The sequence below is a fragment of the Periplaneta americana genome, chromosome 13 (genome assembly GCF_040183065.1).
Source record: "Periplaneta americana isolate PAMFEO1 chromosome 13, P.americana_PAMFEO1_priV1, whole genome shotgun sequence".
In the NCBI taxonomy this organism is placed as follows: domain Eukaryota; kingdom Metazoa; phylum Arthropoda; class Insecta; order Blattodea; family Blattidae; genus Periplaneta; species Periplaneta americana.
Window position 1 is genome coordinate 54347199 of NC_091129.1, and position 15456 is coordinate 54362654.

Below are 15456 nucleotides of genomic sequence, written 5' to 3' on the forward strand. Positions count from 1 at the left end.
ACGCATGATTTGAGATAAATTCAAGTTGTTCTACTTATGAAATATTGGTGGTAATAAAACACACCGTGACATAGGAAATGCCTTAATTAACAGTTTACAAATAGAATCCATTGTAATCTTATTAAGTATCGTCAATGTGCGTCATATAGGCTACAATCACAGTTGTCTCACTTCTGTACCAAAAGTGACTTGCGTTAAATCATACTCTTGTAGAGAGTAATTATACTGAGATACAAAGAAATGCACCATTAACCTGAAATATGTTCAAGACGGATCGTCTTAATGTTATTTACTTTAGGAAACAATTATCTTAAATAATTTACGCAAATTTCAGAAGACGAATTGTAATTGGTCAAAGGTAAATACAAAGATAAATGAACTAATGATTTATAAGGAATTCTCAGAAACATTCAGACAGTTGTACAAAGGAAGATACAGGGTACGCAACTACAAGTCTGGAAGAGTAATCTCTATATTTATATTACACAATTCACTTCTTTGTATCTTAACGAGACGGAACACAAGAAATATAAACAGTGGAGCAAAGTGTTCTCCAAATTCAACTTAAAAACCGACATTATATCTTATTTCTAACGATGGCTCTGTTATTCGACTCGTTGGCCCTTAATTTTATAACATTTCTGACTTCAGTCACTCTCATTCTGTACTTATATTTTACACGTAAGTACAAATTGTGGAAAAATCGTGGAATTCCTTACATTAAGCCCTTGCCCTTCGTGGGTAACTTCAAGGATGTGGTCCTTCAGAAGCATGGAATTGGCCATTATTTGAAGACTGTATACGACGAACACAAGGATAAATCTTATGTAGGGATATTCGCCTTTGACCAACCGGCCCTGGTCATTCACGACCTCGACCTCATTAAAAGCGTCCTGGTGAAGGACGCTCACGTTTTCATGAATCACAAGTTCACAGTGCAAGAGGCAACAGACCCTCTACTTCACAACGGCATTTTCTCATTGAAGGGACAGAAGTGGAGACATATGAGAACATATCTCTCCCCCACGTTCACGTCAGGCAAGATGAAGAACATGTTTTACCTGGTGGACAAATGCGCCCAGCAATTAGTGGAGTGCCTGGACGAAACACAGAGTGAGTAATTTTATTAGTGTTCATTGTATTTCGTTCCCATTTCAAATTGCTCCATTTTTTTACTGTTTCTTTTCCTTAATTTCTGATAGAGGAAATACACTGACGCTAAATATACCGTGGGTTATTATAATATTTGATTTTGAAAATGATACCGATTCCAAATTGTCCTTTTGATGGGTGTTGAGTGTTTTCCCTTTTATCTTGCTTTTCTGTACCCAATCATCTGACCGAATTCTTCCATTACCAGAAGTTGGATAGCGGTTAAGTTTACTCTTAGAATCATAATGGAAAATATATTGAACACAAATGATAAATTAAAAAGACAAATGCAAATTATTTTTTTACTTTTTTTTTTTAATATTTGATAGCTATCGAGTCAAGAAGAGTCTTATTATGTCCCTCGTCAAATTTTATACTTTATTCCGTGCTTTATCCCCCAGAGAACTCTGCTGTCTCACACGATCTGTCTGCACTCCAATCACAATGCTCCTTTCACCGGGATCACCGGGGTCTGTTGTGAACAGGCAAAGTAGTGAACGAGAAATAGCTGGCCACTATTTTCTTTTAAGAATATTTCATTCAGAAACAAATTATCTTAAGAAAATTAAATTTCTGAAATCGAACCACGATCCTATCGGTTGAAGTTCATTCAAATTTCTTCGTGAAGTTTCTTAAAACTAACAGGGAACTGTTAATAAGTTCAAATCGAAATCTTTCCTCAATCTGCATACATTAGTAAAAAATACTGTCGGCCTCGGTAGCGTAATCGGTATAGCGCTGGCCTTCTGTGCTCGAGATTCCGGGTTCGATTCCGGCCCAGGACGATGACATTTAAGTATGTCGAAATGTGACAAGCTCATGTCAGTAGATTTACTGGCATGTAAAAGAACTCCTGCGGGACAAAATTCCGGCACAACGGCGACGCTGATATAACCTTGACAGTTGCGAGCGTCGTTAAATAAACCATAATTTTTTAATAGGGTTTGCGCGCAACCTCAACGAGATATTCTTCTACATGTTACATTGTTATTTCTGTTTCTTATTTTACACCCGTCTACGTCATCTCACTTGATTATTCAAAGATTCAGAACAATCCTTGCCCTAGCGACAGCTCGTTATTTCCGGTTTTAAATTCATTTAACTGTTCCCCTGTGTTGTTCACCACCCCTGATACCTTCCACTGTGATAGCCTAAATATTTCCTCTCCCATTTATTTGAATTACTGTACGTCCTTTTACACAGAAGTAATTTAATTTTACAATGATGCGAAAGGAGGAATTTACGTGTTCGACATAATGATAGAGCCCGATCGCAAACACGTGGCACATGCGCGAAAGACGAATTGGCATCCAATTACATGGACTCGCCCAATAGTCTTGCTGGGGGGGGGGTATTTCAACAGTACGCTCTATTAGTAAGCAGTTCCCGCTCATACAGAACCCCAGACTCCGAAGCCTCAGAAAGTAGCGCATGTTGGTGCCACGAGATTGCGATCGGACTCTATGTACATGTTCACACAGTTTCATGATGCACGCGTCGGTGGCCAACCCTGTATGTTGTTTGGAATTCTAAAGGCTCATTCACAATGAAAATTAAACATAACGTAAGAGTTAACTTAAGAACATAAACATTACGGTAAAATCAAGAAGTCATACCATCATTCACGATGGGAACATAAACATAACAGCAAACATACTTGGTAACCATGGAAACATAACAACGACGCCATTTCCTCATATTCTATCGTATACTTCAGCGCTCCACGATTGTGTTCTGTTTGCAAATCACGTAAGCATAAGCATGAATGTTTGGACTTTGCAAGCTTTCATGTTAACGTCTTACGGTAATGTTTATGTCATTGCTTATGTGAATCATTATGAATGATCCCATTTGTTAGCCTGGGCGCAAACTTCTGTGTTTATGTTATGGTTATGTGTAATTTTCATTGTGAATGGGCCTTTAGTCTAGCTGCTCTAAATGCTCGTCAACAAAATCACAACGAAAACTAAAGACAAGGGATTTTTTTAACAACATGGCTTTCCATATTGTATCTCGTCACATAAAAAGACACGTAGACATGAATTTGTCCGTGAGCTCTTTGTGAACACATCTTCATTCGTAGAGATGAAACAAGGCAGGGATCTCGAAGAAATTCAACTCGCATCCATCAAGCTAAACAAAAATTCTACATGTTATTTTTGCTCTCGAGAATAGGACAGAAATGTGAAGACAGGTACTTCAAAGCGTGGCAGACCAGATTATAGTGAGCAGAAGAAGGATATTTCTATACACTGTTTTCGGCACTTTAAAACTATACCTTTATGTACTTTTATTATAGATATCACACTTTTTGTGTGTAGGAAAGTCAGAACGTACTAATAAAAATGGTTCGCAAATAAATATAGGCCTATCCAGAGTATTTATTTATATCCATGATAAATCCCTGGGGTGCTGTTAACAGTGAATGCTGTACAATTCATGTTAACAGCGGAGGGTTAAATCAATATTGCGTTTATCTATTTGCCTTGGATATATGTGTGCGTAGTTTCGACCTAAGCTCTTTAAGGTTAATAGATGGCAGTATAATTCTTAAAGTGCAGTCGGGAAATAAAATAAGGAAACTGATCTTCATACGCAAATTTTGACTATTCATAACTCTTGTATCATATTGCGTTATCAGGATGATATTATCCAAGTCGTATTCTTACTTACGGTTACACAAAACAAATGTAAAATGGTTTTATACTCTGCACACAACACTACACATGCTACAACGCAAACCAAAAAGTATCGTTCATGTATTGTAATTTGTGTCCACAGGTCCCACAGTGCATGTGAAAGAGACAATGGCGCGCTTCACCACTGACGTCATTGCTTCCTGCGCTTTCGGACTTGATACCGGGTCGCTGCGGAGTGAGAATGCCGAATTCCGCCAGATGCTGCGCAAAGTATTCACCTTCTCTCATTTGAAATCCATCGCCTCGGTCCTCGCCTTTTTCTCGCCCAATCTGCTCAAGGTGTTAAGACTCAAGATAGTGGATGATAGCGTCACCGATTTTGTGCGGAATTCTGTGTGGGATACAGTGGAATACAGGTCAGTGTTCGGAGGACACTGTGCGAAGTATCTGTAGTAATATCTATAGTAGGAGTCAGTGAAGCATATATGCATTAATAAGACTATTAACTGGTACTGAAAAAACGCATTATTAAAAAGTTTACGGATTTTTCATTCCACAATGTTTGATTCTTGTTCAGTCAACTGTATGAAGTTAGGTTTCATCCTCATAAGTGACGAAATTAAGGAAAATTAGCCAGGAGATAAAGGGGTGTTCAGTTCCTTTCCAACTCCATCGCATGCATCGCTGACTAGTAACATATCACTAGCGTCCTGCCTTTGGTGACCTAAAGCCTCCAAGAGACCCGCAACAGCGTAGGTGTGTATAGAGTACAGATCGGAAGCACCACTCATTCATTCGTTCAATTATTTTATTCCACCCTATGCACATTTCAGGTCTGCTGTTCAGTGAACACACGAAAACAAAACGAAGTTAGGCGTTTGCAGATCAGAGGTCTAATAGAAGAATTTGGTAGCCAGCACTTCATTAGGAAAGAAGAATCAAAAGAAGGATACATTTTTCATTTCACCCACTTGAAATGTTTATAGTCATTGATTGTAATGTGTAGAGACTCGTAAATCACACACTTATAATTTGTTTCATTTGAACTTTCTGCTGATATTTACGTTCTTTCAATTCTTAATTCTAACCTTTAATTAACACTAATGTATATTAATGCGTTTTACTTATTGTAAAAATCAGCAGTAGATAAATTCCTGGCAGCAGGTAGCTATGGCGACTAAATATCTTTATGCGGTGCCTGAATTGTTTGTCGAGATCGAAATTTGTTAAGACTCAGATTTCCTTCACGTCACTACGACTAACATATTATAATGTCAGCAAAAGCGGTTGTAGGATGAAATTCGAATGTGCATTTTAGATTAATGTTATTGCAATTGTTGTGCAGCTCGAGATTTTGTTACTACATAGCTTCAGTGAAGAACAAAGAGCGTCTCTGAGAGCCTGTGTTTGCAATGCATAGAGATCTAATATTGTTTAATATATTTCAGTAAATGTACAGTATCTTAATCTTAGCTCCAAAGGTTTACTCATTGCATGTACTGGCTCCTGAAAATAAAGCGGCTGGCTCCCGAAATTCTTCAGTTTTGTCTAACAGTAGTGAAAAATAATTTTTATTTCATATTAGTTGCTTTTTATGCTTTAGTTCTTTTTGTTATTAAATTCAAGTGGTATTTTGTACATGAGTAGTATTCCTGTTACTCACCGACTTATAGACACAAGTATACGAACAAATAGATATAAACACATTACCGGAGCGTGCGGGCAGAGACCGCAGCGTGAACTGTTCCCTCACAACTCGCTCTCCGTACAAAGAGCATGCTCGACGTACACCTAACTTGTATTGAAAGTAGCCAAACACAAGACTTCACACTAATCAGACTTCAGATGTATACAAACAATTGTTCCTGCTCTGATACACATCGTTAGGTGAGATGTACTGCCGGTAGCCTAATAGTACACGTACATTTTTTTATTAGGTTATTTTACGACGCTTTATCAACATCTTTGGTTATTTAGCGTCTGAATGAGAAGAAGGTGATAATGCCGGTGAAATGAGTCCGGGGTCCAGCACCGAAAGTTACCCAGCATTTGCTCATATTGGGTTGAGGGAAAACCCCGGAAAAAACCTCAATCAGTAACTTGCCCCGACCGGGATTCGAACCCGGGCCACCTGGTTTCGCGGCCAGACGCTCTGACCGTTACTCCACAGGTGTGGACCTACACGTACATATCAGAGTATTAATCAGAGGTGTCACCCAGTGCGGTACAATCGGTACAGCTCTGGCCTTCTGTGCCCGGGATTGCGGGTCTGCTGGGACTATTGTTACCATACGTTTCGTCTACTACTTCTGTAGGCTTCATCAGTGGTGTGGCACACAGCAACACAAAGATCTCCTTGGAATGTGGAGAGCGACTGTATTGCAAAGTTTGACCCTTTATTAGAATAATAGTACTACGTGTAAAATGGATACCTACATTCAATTTCCCACTTACAATATTAACATAACGTCATGGGGACTGTATTATAACATGTCGACTGAAAGGAAAATAATTCAATTCTTGCAGTACTTACTGCATTCACAAACTTATAAATTTCTAACACTTAAGAACTTAACAATATAATTACATATACAAAATCAAAAACACGGACAAAACCTGTTACCACTATATAATTAAGTAGATTTCCTAAATTAGCAATACAGTATAACCACAGCGAAACGGGGACCAACGAAGGCCGAGACGCTGTTGGATGCAACAAGGTCACTTTATAAAATAGAGGCGACAGTTCCTTTTACGAATGTTCATGATAATGATGATGAGTTACATATACATACTCTTAAGGATGCTTGAATGTTTTTAGGGAGAAAAATGGAATTATCCGCAAAGATTTTCTGGACAGCATGATTGAGCTTAGAAAGAGGATGCAAGAAGATCCATCTTCAGGCATCAACACTGATTCCAACAGTAAGTGATACTGCACGCCCAACATTTCTTAACGAATAACGTTACTAATTGTTTCTGTGATTAGAACATGGTATTAAGATTTGGGTAGTTAAATTCTAGTTGTCATTTTTATTACTTAATTTTAATAAGAACATCAATATTTGTTCGGTAAACAATAGCTCCAGCACAACCATTTATTAATAATACTTTACTAACAAACACAGGATTCAAGCACGATTACGTGTTTTTCATGCAGACTATAGGCAATGCATTAACTGTTATGTGAATTAGACACAGCCATCAATCTTAATTTAAGATCAAAAACTTTTGTTTACCAAATGAAGCTGTACGCGGTACGATTTCAGCGATCCTTAGCGTGGTAATCAAGGTTTTTCATCTATGAGCGTTGCTTTCCTACTTTACTAGTGATGACTAGACCTCGGATTTATAGGCTCGTTTAGCGTAGGCTCAAACATACGTTCTTTAATGCAGCTAATTTTAGGCAATATCATCGCTCGTGAGTTTCTTGTGTTGCATATATTTAGGGATTTTTTCATGAAAGTGTTGCAACCCATAGGCGGAGAGAGAACGGTTTCCTTGGAGGTGGGGGGAGCAAAGCAAAACCATAGATTTCCTTACAACGGTGTTATGGGGGATATCATTTACCACCTTCCTCGTTATAGCTTTACCGTAGTACATATAACGAAATATGATCATTTAATAAACAATTTTCGGAGGGCATGTTTCTTACAGTGTAACATCCATATCCGCGATGTTTCGGACCGAGTTGTATAGGGCTTGAACTGTAGGTCTACTACTAATTATAATACGGTATAACTTAAAACAATCTCCCTCTTTTTCTTTCTCGTACAGAAACACATGCATACATCAATATAACTACGTAACATTGGTGAGACAAACTTTTTTATACGAAATATACCTTCCTGAAGGTATATGAAATGTAAACCCTATTGATTTTATTTAATCTCGTCTTTAAGTTTATGCATTATACCGGGATCACTTTTCTTCCTTCTGCATTGTTTTGGAGCGTTATTCATATTTCTCAAACTGGCCGACACAGGCAGAGTGATACGTAAGAGTGATAACAGAAATATTTTATACGAAATATACCTTCCTGAATGTATATGAAATGTAAACCCTATTGATTTTATTTAATCTCGTCTTTAAGTTTACGCAGTATTCCGGGATCACTTTCTTCTTTCTGCATTGTTGTACAGCGTTATTCATATTTCTCAAAATGGCCGACTGAACATCTGCAGACTTCTAACACATGAGTACAGGCTGTTACAAAAGAAACATTACAGTGCTTCCATTCCTCAAATGAGTTATAGCAATTCTTATACATTCAGAAATTTAAATGTTATAGTTCATATATATGATCTGAAGACATTAATTCATTAATTTAAGTACAGAAACATAATTATAAAGAAAAGAAAAAAAGATTTCTTGAATTCAATATTTTCTAACGTTAATAGAAAAAGCAGAGTTGAGATAAGTGCCCCTTAGTGATAAGATAAGTGAGGCAGTGCCCCTCATGCCCCCACATAACTCTGCCTATGTTGCAACCTCTTCTATTCGAGCCTAAAGGTCCGACTGCATTTAACATTGCAAATTCATTTCGTGGCGAATTCTCTGCAATGTTATTGCTTATTTGTTACAACAGTAATAATTGTTCAGCGTAGAAAATAATCCAAGATCTGTAGCGCGATTCATAGTTTAATTAGTTCCCAGCTTAGATATGACAATATTTTAAAAGAAAAGCGAAGTAAATATCTCGATAACATGAAGACCGAAAACTTTTGGCTCGGAGCATGCGCAGTGTGACATTCTTTGACTTAGAAAAAACTCAAATCGCTTATTGTACAATTCATTCATTCATAGTGTTCTGCTCAAGGGGACGTCTTTCACTGCAAACTCAGAATTCTCCAGCCTTTTCTGCTCTCTCATTGTACAGTACATGGTATAGGCCCAATTAAAGCTCTGTATTTTCAATAGGAATAGGCCTACAATTTAATTTACAACTTCAAGTGAGATTTCAGGAACAATACAACATTTTTTCTGCAAGAGTTTTATCTCAATCTTGACATTATTCTTCTGTTAACACTCCTGCAAATTTTCCGATGCCATAGAATTTTATCTGTGTCGGTTTCTCCCTCTCTTCTCTCTGTATCAACCATGATTTTGTTGTCCATTTTAACATACAGGCTTCGTACAACTATGTGTTTCGGAAGAGTTTTGCTAAGTAAATAAGTGTCCATTGCTGGACCTATTCTTATTCTATAAACATGTAACATAATTATAGAGCAACTTTGTACATTATCGACATCTTCTATCTAGGGATGGAAGATGATTTTGTGGCACAGGCCTTCAGTTTCCTGACGGCAGGCTTCGAGACTTCCTCTACCACTATGAGCCACGCCCTATACGAACTTGCCCTTCACCCAGAAATGCAACAACGTCTGCATGCAGAAATCACCGATGTCCTTGCGAAGCATGATCAGTGTGTCACATACGAAGGAATGCAACAGATGACGTACCTCGACATGGTGGTGTGCGGTACGTTTTTGCTCCGAGTGTCAATAGTAACATCCTGTTTCTGTTATTTCACTTCACTTGCTAATAATTCTTCTACATTTCAATTTTCTATGTCAGTACGTTAAAGCCTTCTTTAGCACCGTACCACTGAAACTCTTATAAGGGTTATTAACTTATCACATTGCTCCAATGTATTATGAGCTTTCGTCTATGCAGCTATATAAATATCATATAAATATACTGAAGAAGAAATTCACACGTAAATATGTCAAGTACCTCTGAAGTAGTATTTGGATAAAATTTCGTATAAATGCATTTTGCCCGATACATATTTCACAGATTCAGGTGCGAACCGAACCTCGATTATTTTTATGAGACTTCATAATTATGTTGCCTGGATGTGAATAATATTCTACAAAAAGCTTACAGTGTATCCATCTTCGCATTCAGTCTAGCTGGTTCAGTGAAGGGGATTGAAATCATTTAGGGCAGTGAGAGTGGCTTAAGATAAATAACTGCAAAGAAAAAAAAAAGAGGACAATTCAAAACTTCTTATAATCACGAATTTATAAAAGAAACAATTTAATTAAAATAGTACCAAATGTATTATATTTGTTACAGAGACGCTGAGAAAATATCCCGTACTGCCGTTCCTGGACAGAGACACAACCACCGATTACAAACTTCCGCCCCCTAATGAGAAAGTTGTGAATGTCACACTTCCGGCGGGAGCTGCGGTTTACATGCCAATCATGGGAATTCACTATGACCCAAAATACTACCCGGAACCTGACAGGTTCGATCCGGAACGCTTCACAGAGGAAAATAAGAAGAGTCGACCAAATTTCTCATACCTTCCGTTCGGAGAAGGACCGCGAATATGCATTGGTAAATGAAGAGGTGTCGTATATAAACAATTAACTATTTTAGCAATATCCTCATTTTCTCTAACTTGATGTATGTTAATCCTTACATATTATTTTGTAGAATGTAACAGAATTATATTCATAATTTCGGGGGTCGCGTAATGGGAAAAATATCAATTCATTCATTCATAGTCTTCTGACAAATGGAAGAGTTTTCACTGCAAGTCAGCATTCCAGTCTTTCCTATTTTCTGCCTTTCCCTTAGTCTCTGCATATCAATATATCTTAATGTCGTCTAATATTTTATATCTTATTCTCTCCCGAAGTCTTCACCCGTCCACCATTCTTTCCAGTGCATACTCCAGAAGGCCGTTTCTTCCAGCCAGTGGCCCAGCTATTTCCTTATTCTTCTTCCTGATCAGCTTCTTTATTATTCTTTCTTCGTCCACTCTCTCCAACAGAGATTCTTCTCTTATTCTCTCTGTGCATTTCATACGCTCCATTTTTCTCCATATCCACATTTTAAATGCTATTATTCGCTTCTCTTCACTTCGCCGTAATGTTCTTCTTTCTGTCCCACAAAAAGCATCCACTACACTGTTCCTTACTTATGTTTTAGAGGTCCGATTTTCTATTAAAAGCTTCCTTTGTCATTGCTATCCTCCCTTTGACTTCCTGCCAGCATCTCATGTTACTGCTTACAGTACATCCGAAGTATTTCAAGCTATCCACTTCCTCTACTGCCTCATTTAAAATTCTCAAGTTTACCTTCTTTAGTTTTATTCCTATAACCATAGTATTCGTCTTGTTTGTATTTATCTTCATCCCATACAACTCACAGTTGACATTTAACTTCAGTAGCATAACCCTTAGCATTGTCTTCTTCTAACAACGTCATATCATCAGCATATCTTATGTGAATTATTCTTCTTTCTGGTACTATCAGTCCTCCCATGTTCTGAAAATAGTGATTCACGTAATTCTTCAAATAGATATTGAAGAGAATAGATGATATAGAGCATCCTTGACGTATACCTCTCCCTATTTCACTTCCTTTGTACGTTTCTTCTCCTATCCTGACTTTGACTCGTTTCCTACAAACATTCAACAGTCTCCTCTCCTTCCAATCCATACCGATTTTCGTTAGGATCTCCATCATTTTATTCCAATCCACTCTGTCAAACGCCTTTTCTATGCCCACAAACACTATATACACTTCTTTATTCTTCTCTCGGTATCTTTCGCCGATTGTTCGTAGCAGTCCAATTGCATCTCTCGTACTGTTTCCTTTAGGGAGGCCTAACTGCTATTCTTCCAACTGTTCTTCCATCTTAGAATAATGCAAACATCGATTCAGTATTCGCAAATGAATCTTCGCCGGACATGATATCAGGCTGATAGCCCTGAACTCATAAGATTTCTTGGCAATAATGTTCTTCGGTATTGGAAGCAATACTGTCTCCGTAAAATTTTCAGGCCAATCGTCTTTCTCATATATTTCGTTACATAACGACAGATTTTCCTTCTCGTGCTCACCCAAGCATTTTACTAATTGAATGGAGATTCCATCAACTCCAAGTGCTCTTCCAGTTTTCATTTCCCTAAGCACTAGTTCTATTTCTTCCCTCAAAAGTGAAGATCCTATCTTGTCTACAGTCAATAAACGGGGCAAAATCAATTTATAAGTCCTTACCCAGAATCTTTGCACTTTTAAATAAGTATGATAGGAAATCTGGGAAAAAAAAATCTGATGTACCGTACCCCATTGGCGCCGACACTATGGAGCCAAGGCGCTATGTCCCACAAATATTTAAAACGTAGCCGGGTCACGCCTCAACATTCCCAGGTATTAATAGTAATAACGTCGAAAACATTTTTGACAAATGAAAGTGATGATATTAAATAGTAAATTTTTCCAGAAGCGATCTTTATCCTGATGGACTCACATTGTATTGCAATGCGATGGTGAATATTTGTTGTTATGAAATCATAAGTTAATACGAACCTCTTACGTAAATTTTCCTCTACTGAACTATTCTGAAAATTGGTAAGTGTTCATTACAAATGCTTCGAGAATTACTAATTAAGCTTGTCCTCTGACGACCGAGTATAGAAAATTATGTTGAAGACCATGCGGATTGTTTTGACACCCCATTCATAATTTACACAATTAAGTTGTTTTCTTAATCTAAACATATTTCAATCAATTTAAAGTTCTTAAGATACACACAACTAATTACTTTAAACCTTACCCATTATATTTTGTTGTCCTCTGGTGGATTCTTAAGGGTCAATAAAACAAATATCACTAATGCGATTGTTAGTGTTTTATGTTTCTAGTATAACTCTATTAAATATTGATATAATGATTTTATAACATTTTAAGAAAACAAATTTTGAAAACTACAAATAGAATTCAAGCTTTAGTAGGTCTAATCATATAGGTCAAAATGGAAATTGTAATTTTCCTGACAGTGTCTCACAAAAATATTGAAAATTTCTCTAGAAGCAGTTGTTTTATCAGTGGCCTTCCTCTCTTCACGCGTGTTGATATAATAAAATCTCAGTATGCTGAAAAACATTTTGTGCTTAGCATTTTGTCCTCTCTGATTTGTGTATAGAACTAATGTGTCCACCATTTCATCATGAAAAGTTGCTTGAAAATATTTTCAATGTTGGTAGTCTCACATGATCAGCAGGACCACAACTAACACTCACCATGTTAGCACAACTCCAACGCGTAGGTCTGAGGAGGATAGGAAGAGCTCTTACATTTTTCTCCATTTTTGCTGTAAACATAGATGATTCATCATCATTGTTGTCTCTTCAGTCTTGATCTATTACAACATAATTTTCACTTGTACCATTATCAAGATCTTCATCGACGGTAATTTTATCAACAAATTCTTATACCATTTATGTAACATCATCTGTTTCAGAATCAAAGAAATTCAATTCGCCATTACTTCAACACTTCTTCAGAAAGTGAACTTTCAGAACTTTTAGATCTTCCACTTTTAAGTTTGGACATTTATATAAAACCAGTATCACTCATACGTTAACATTAGTTACTGACTACAATTGACAGTGTACTCCAGAAGCAAAACGAATACGAAGTAAGACATTGTGACGAATACTTAAATTTAAGCAAACCATTCCACTAATAATGATAAACTATATTTCTCGCCGCAAAGAGGAAAAGAAATAATAGACAACATAGCAGCCCATGTGGGGTACTTCGACATTCCAATTCCTAATATTTAATTTTATAAAGAAAATCGAGAGGCAGGGATCTTTCTTTCATATGGAATGTGAAATGAGAAAGTAAATGTGACACATTTCAGAAGAGCCAAAACCCAACAATAAACATTACTATGTTTTGAACTGAAAAGCAATGAATAGGGTTTCAAAATTCCCCACCCGATCCTCAGATGGATTACAGAGTGGGCAGAAAGTCAAACTAACCCTGATAATTTTTCCTGCGGAAATAATCTGTGCATGGAAAATTTATCCTTCATACTCGTATGACATTGGCGTATGTATTTCGAGTTGTCATAGCGGGAGGCATCTGGCGGATGAGGGAAACCATAACACATGGAAATTCCTAGCCATTCCAAGGGTGAAAAGTGGGGAGGAGAATACGAGAGTTTTAGTATGGAGGAGAGGCTTGTTCCTTCCGTGTGTGTCCACGAGCAGCCCCATGCCGGGTCTAGAAAATCCAGCCAACCAGACTGGCTCAAAGGTTAGAGATAGTAGGTGAATATGTACGGAGACACAAATAAAACCTCCCGTTAAAGTTTGGCGTACTGTAGAAAGCAGTACACTTTGCTATTCACGGCAACTAGGATTACGCCATAATGTCTGCAAGAATTGTATAAAACATTTGCCTACAAAAGTTTATCATATTATGTGCGTCATTCAAAAATTCATTACCTTCAATATTAACATTGTTCTTGCTGTGCTACGGAAAGTACTGTAAGTGGATGTTGCTAGAATATGACACAAATAGTGTAATCTTGTTGCAGGTATGCGGTTCGGAATCATGCAGACCAAGATGGGACTCATCCACATTTTGTCCAACTACGAAGTGTCGCCCGCCAAAGATACTCCTATTCCATTGGTGTTCGACCCGAAATCATTTCTTCTGTCAGCACTGGGAACCTTACCCCTCAACTTCACTAAAATCTCCACATGAAGATTTACTAAGTGCCCGGCAGATCTGGTTAGAATATTATGCCATCACAAAACAATTTATGCTCACACAGAAGGAGACAAGAGTGAAAATGATGGTGTGTGCACTCTATGCAACCGTTGTAAATATTGTAAAGAAATTAGAATATTATCTATGTTATATTTCTTAAATAAAATACAGTGAATATATTTTTTCTTGATTACTCTTATTAAGCGACCATTCCCTCTTGAGAACTAATCTCTTTTCAGGAATGAGTTTTAAGCACCTACACTGTCAATGTCTTTTTAAAACTACAGGGTGAGTAAGGCCAAATATATACCTAGAGTACCTATATGAAGATAAAGGGCAAAATGGGAGCGAGAATTTGTCATTGTAATTTTGTAACGTAAAACGGAATCGATAGCATATACGTCAGAGATTTGTTCTATCACACTTGCAAAGTCATTGTTATGCCACCTGTCGCGCAAGCGCAGGAGTGAAATTAGTACAGTCTATATACCAGTCGGACGATGTAAGATGGCGGACTACTAGTAGAAGTCGAATTATAGTGGTGCGTTATCCTAGCGAAAATTAGCGAGATAAAGGGCGGCAAACCAACCACAATACCACAAAAAGGTCAGTAATAGTTCAGAGACAGCCGGAGAGTGTTAGTAGCAACATCCTTGCAGGATAAAAGCCACAACAGAGAAAAAACAAACGCCACATTAAGTGAGGTTAAAAGATCGCAGAGTGCCTCCACAGGGAAGGAAGTCACACAAGCGCTCCTGACACCGGAAGTGACGCAGGGGAAGTTCAACTCAATAACCGAACGAGTTCAGCGATACCCCACCAGAAGGCGGCAAGCACCAAGAGAAGTAATAAAGAAGCGGGCGAGCCCTAGCGACAGAGGACATTACTACCAACCCGGGAAGTCAGCCCGCCCACACAGTAACAGTGCTAAAAGGGAACCGCCCACACGGCAGCGGGCAGCCAACCACCCTAAACAACACGCTAGGCGGAACCTCCTCACAAGTGCGACAAACCCAGGAGCACGTCCAAAATGGCGGCAAGAAAATCACGAAATACACCTGCACAACGGGCGAACCAACGGAACAGCGGCAGTGAAGAAGACACCGACACGAATCAGACCATACAAGCCATGTTCAGT

General features: G+C 37.9%; 1 protein-coding gene across 1 annotated transcript in view; it reads left to right on the forward strand.

The window, feature by feature from the left end:
- The first annotated feature begins 438 nt into the window (after positions 1 to 438).
- The window catches only part of LOC138711628 (uncharacterized), an 82595-nt gene continuing 67577 nt past the window's right edge, over positions 439 to 15456 (forward strand). Inside the window, exons 1-7 of the mRNA XM_069842760.1 lie at positions 439 to 1113; positions 3934 to 4207; positions 6613 to 6716; positions 9054 to 9272; positions 9873 to 10139; positions 14143 to 14301; positions 15051 to 15454. Of these exons, the coding sequence (XP_069698861.1) occupies positions 597 to 1113; positions 3934 to 4207; positions 6613 to 6716; positions 9054 to 9272; positions 9873 to 10139; positions 14143 to 14301; positions 15051 to 15454 (1944 nt within the window). The 5' untranslated portion in view covers positions 439 to 596. The remainder of the gene's footprint in view (positions 1114 to 3933; positions 4208 to 6612; positions 6717 to 9053; positions 9273 to 9872; positions 10140 to 14142; positions 14302 to 15050; positions 15455 to 15456) is intronic.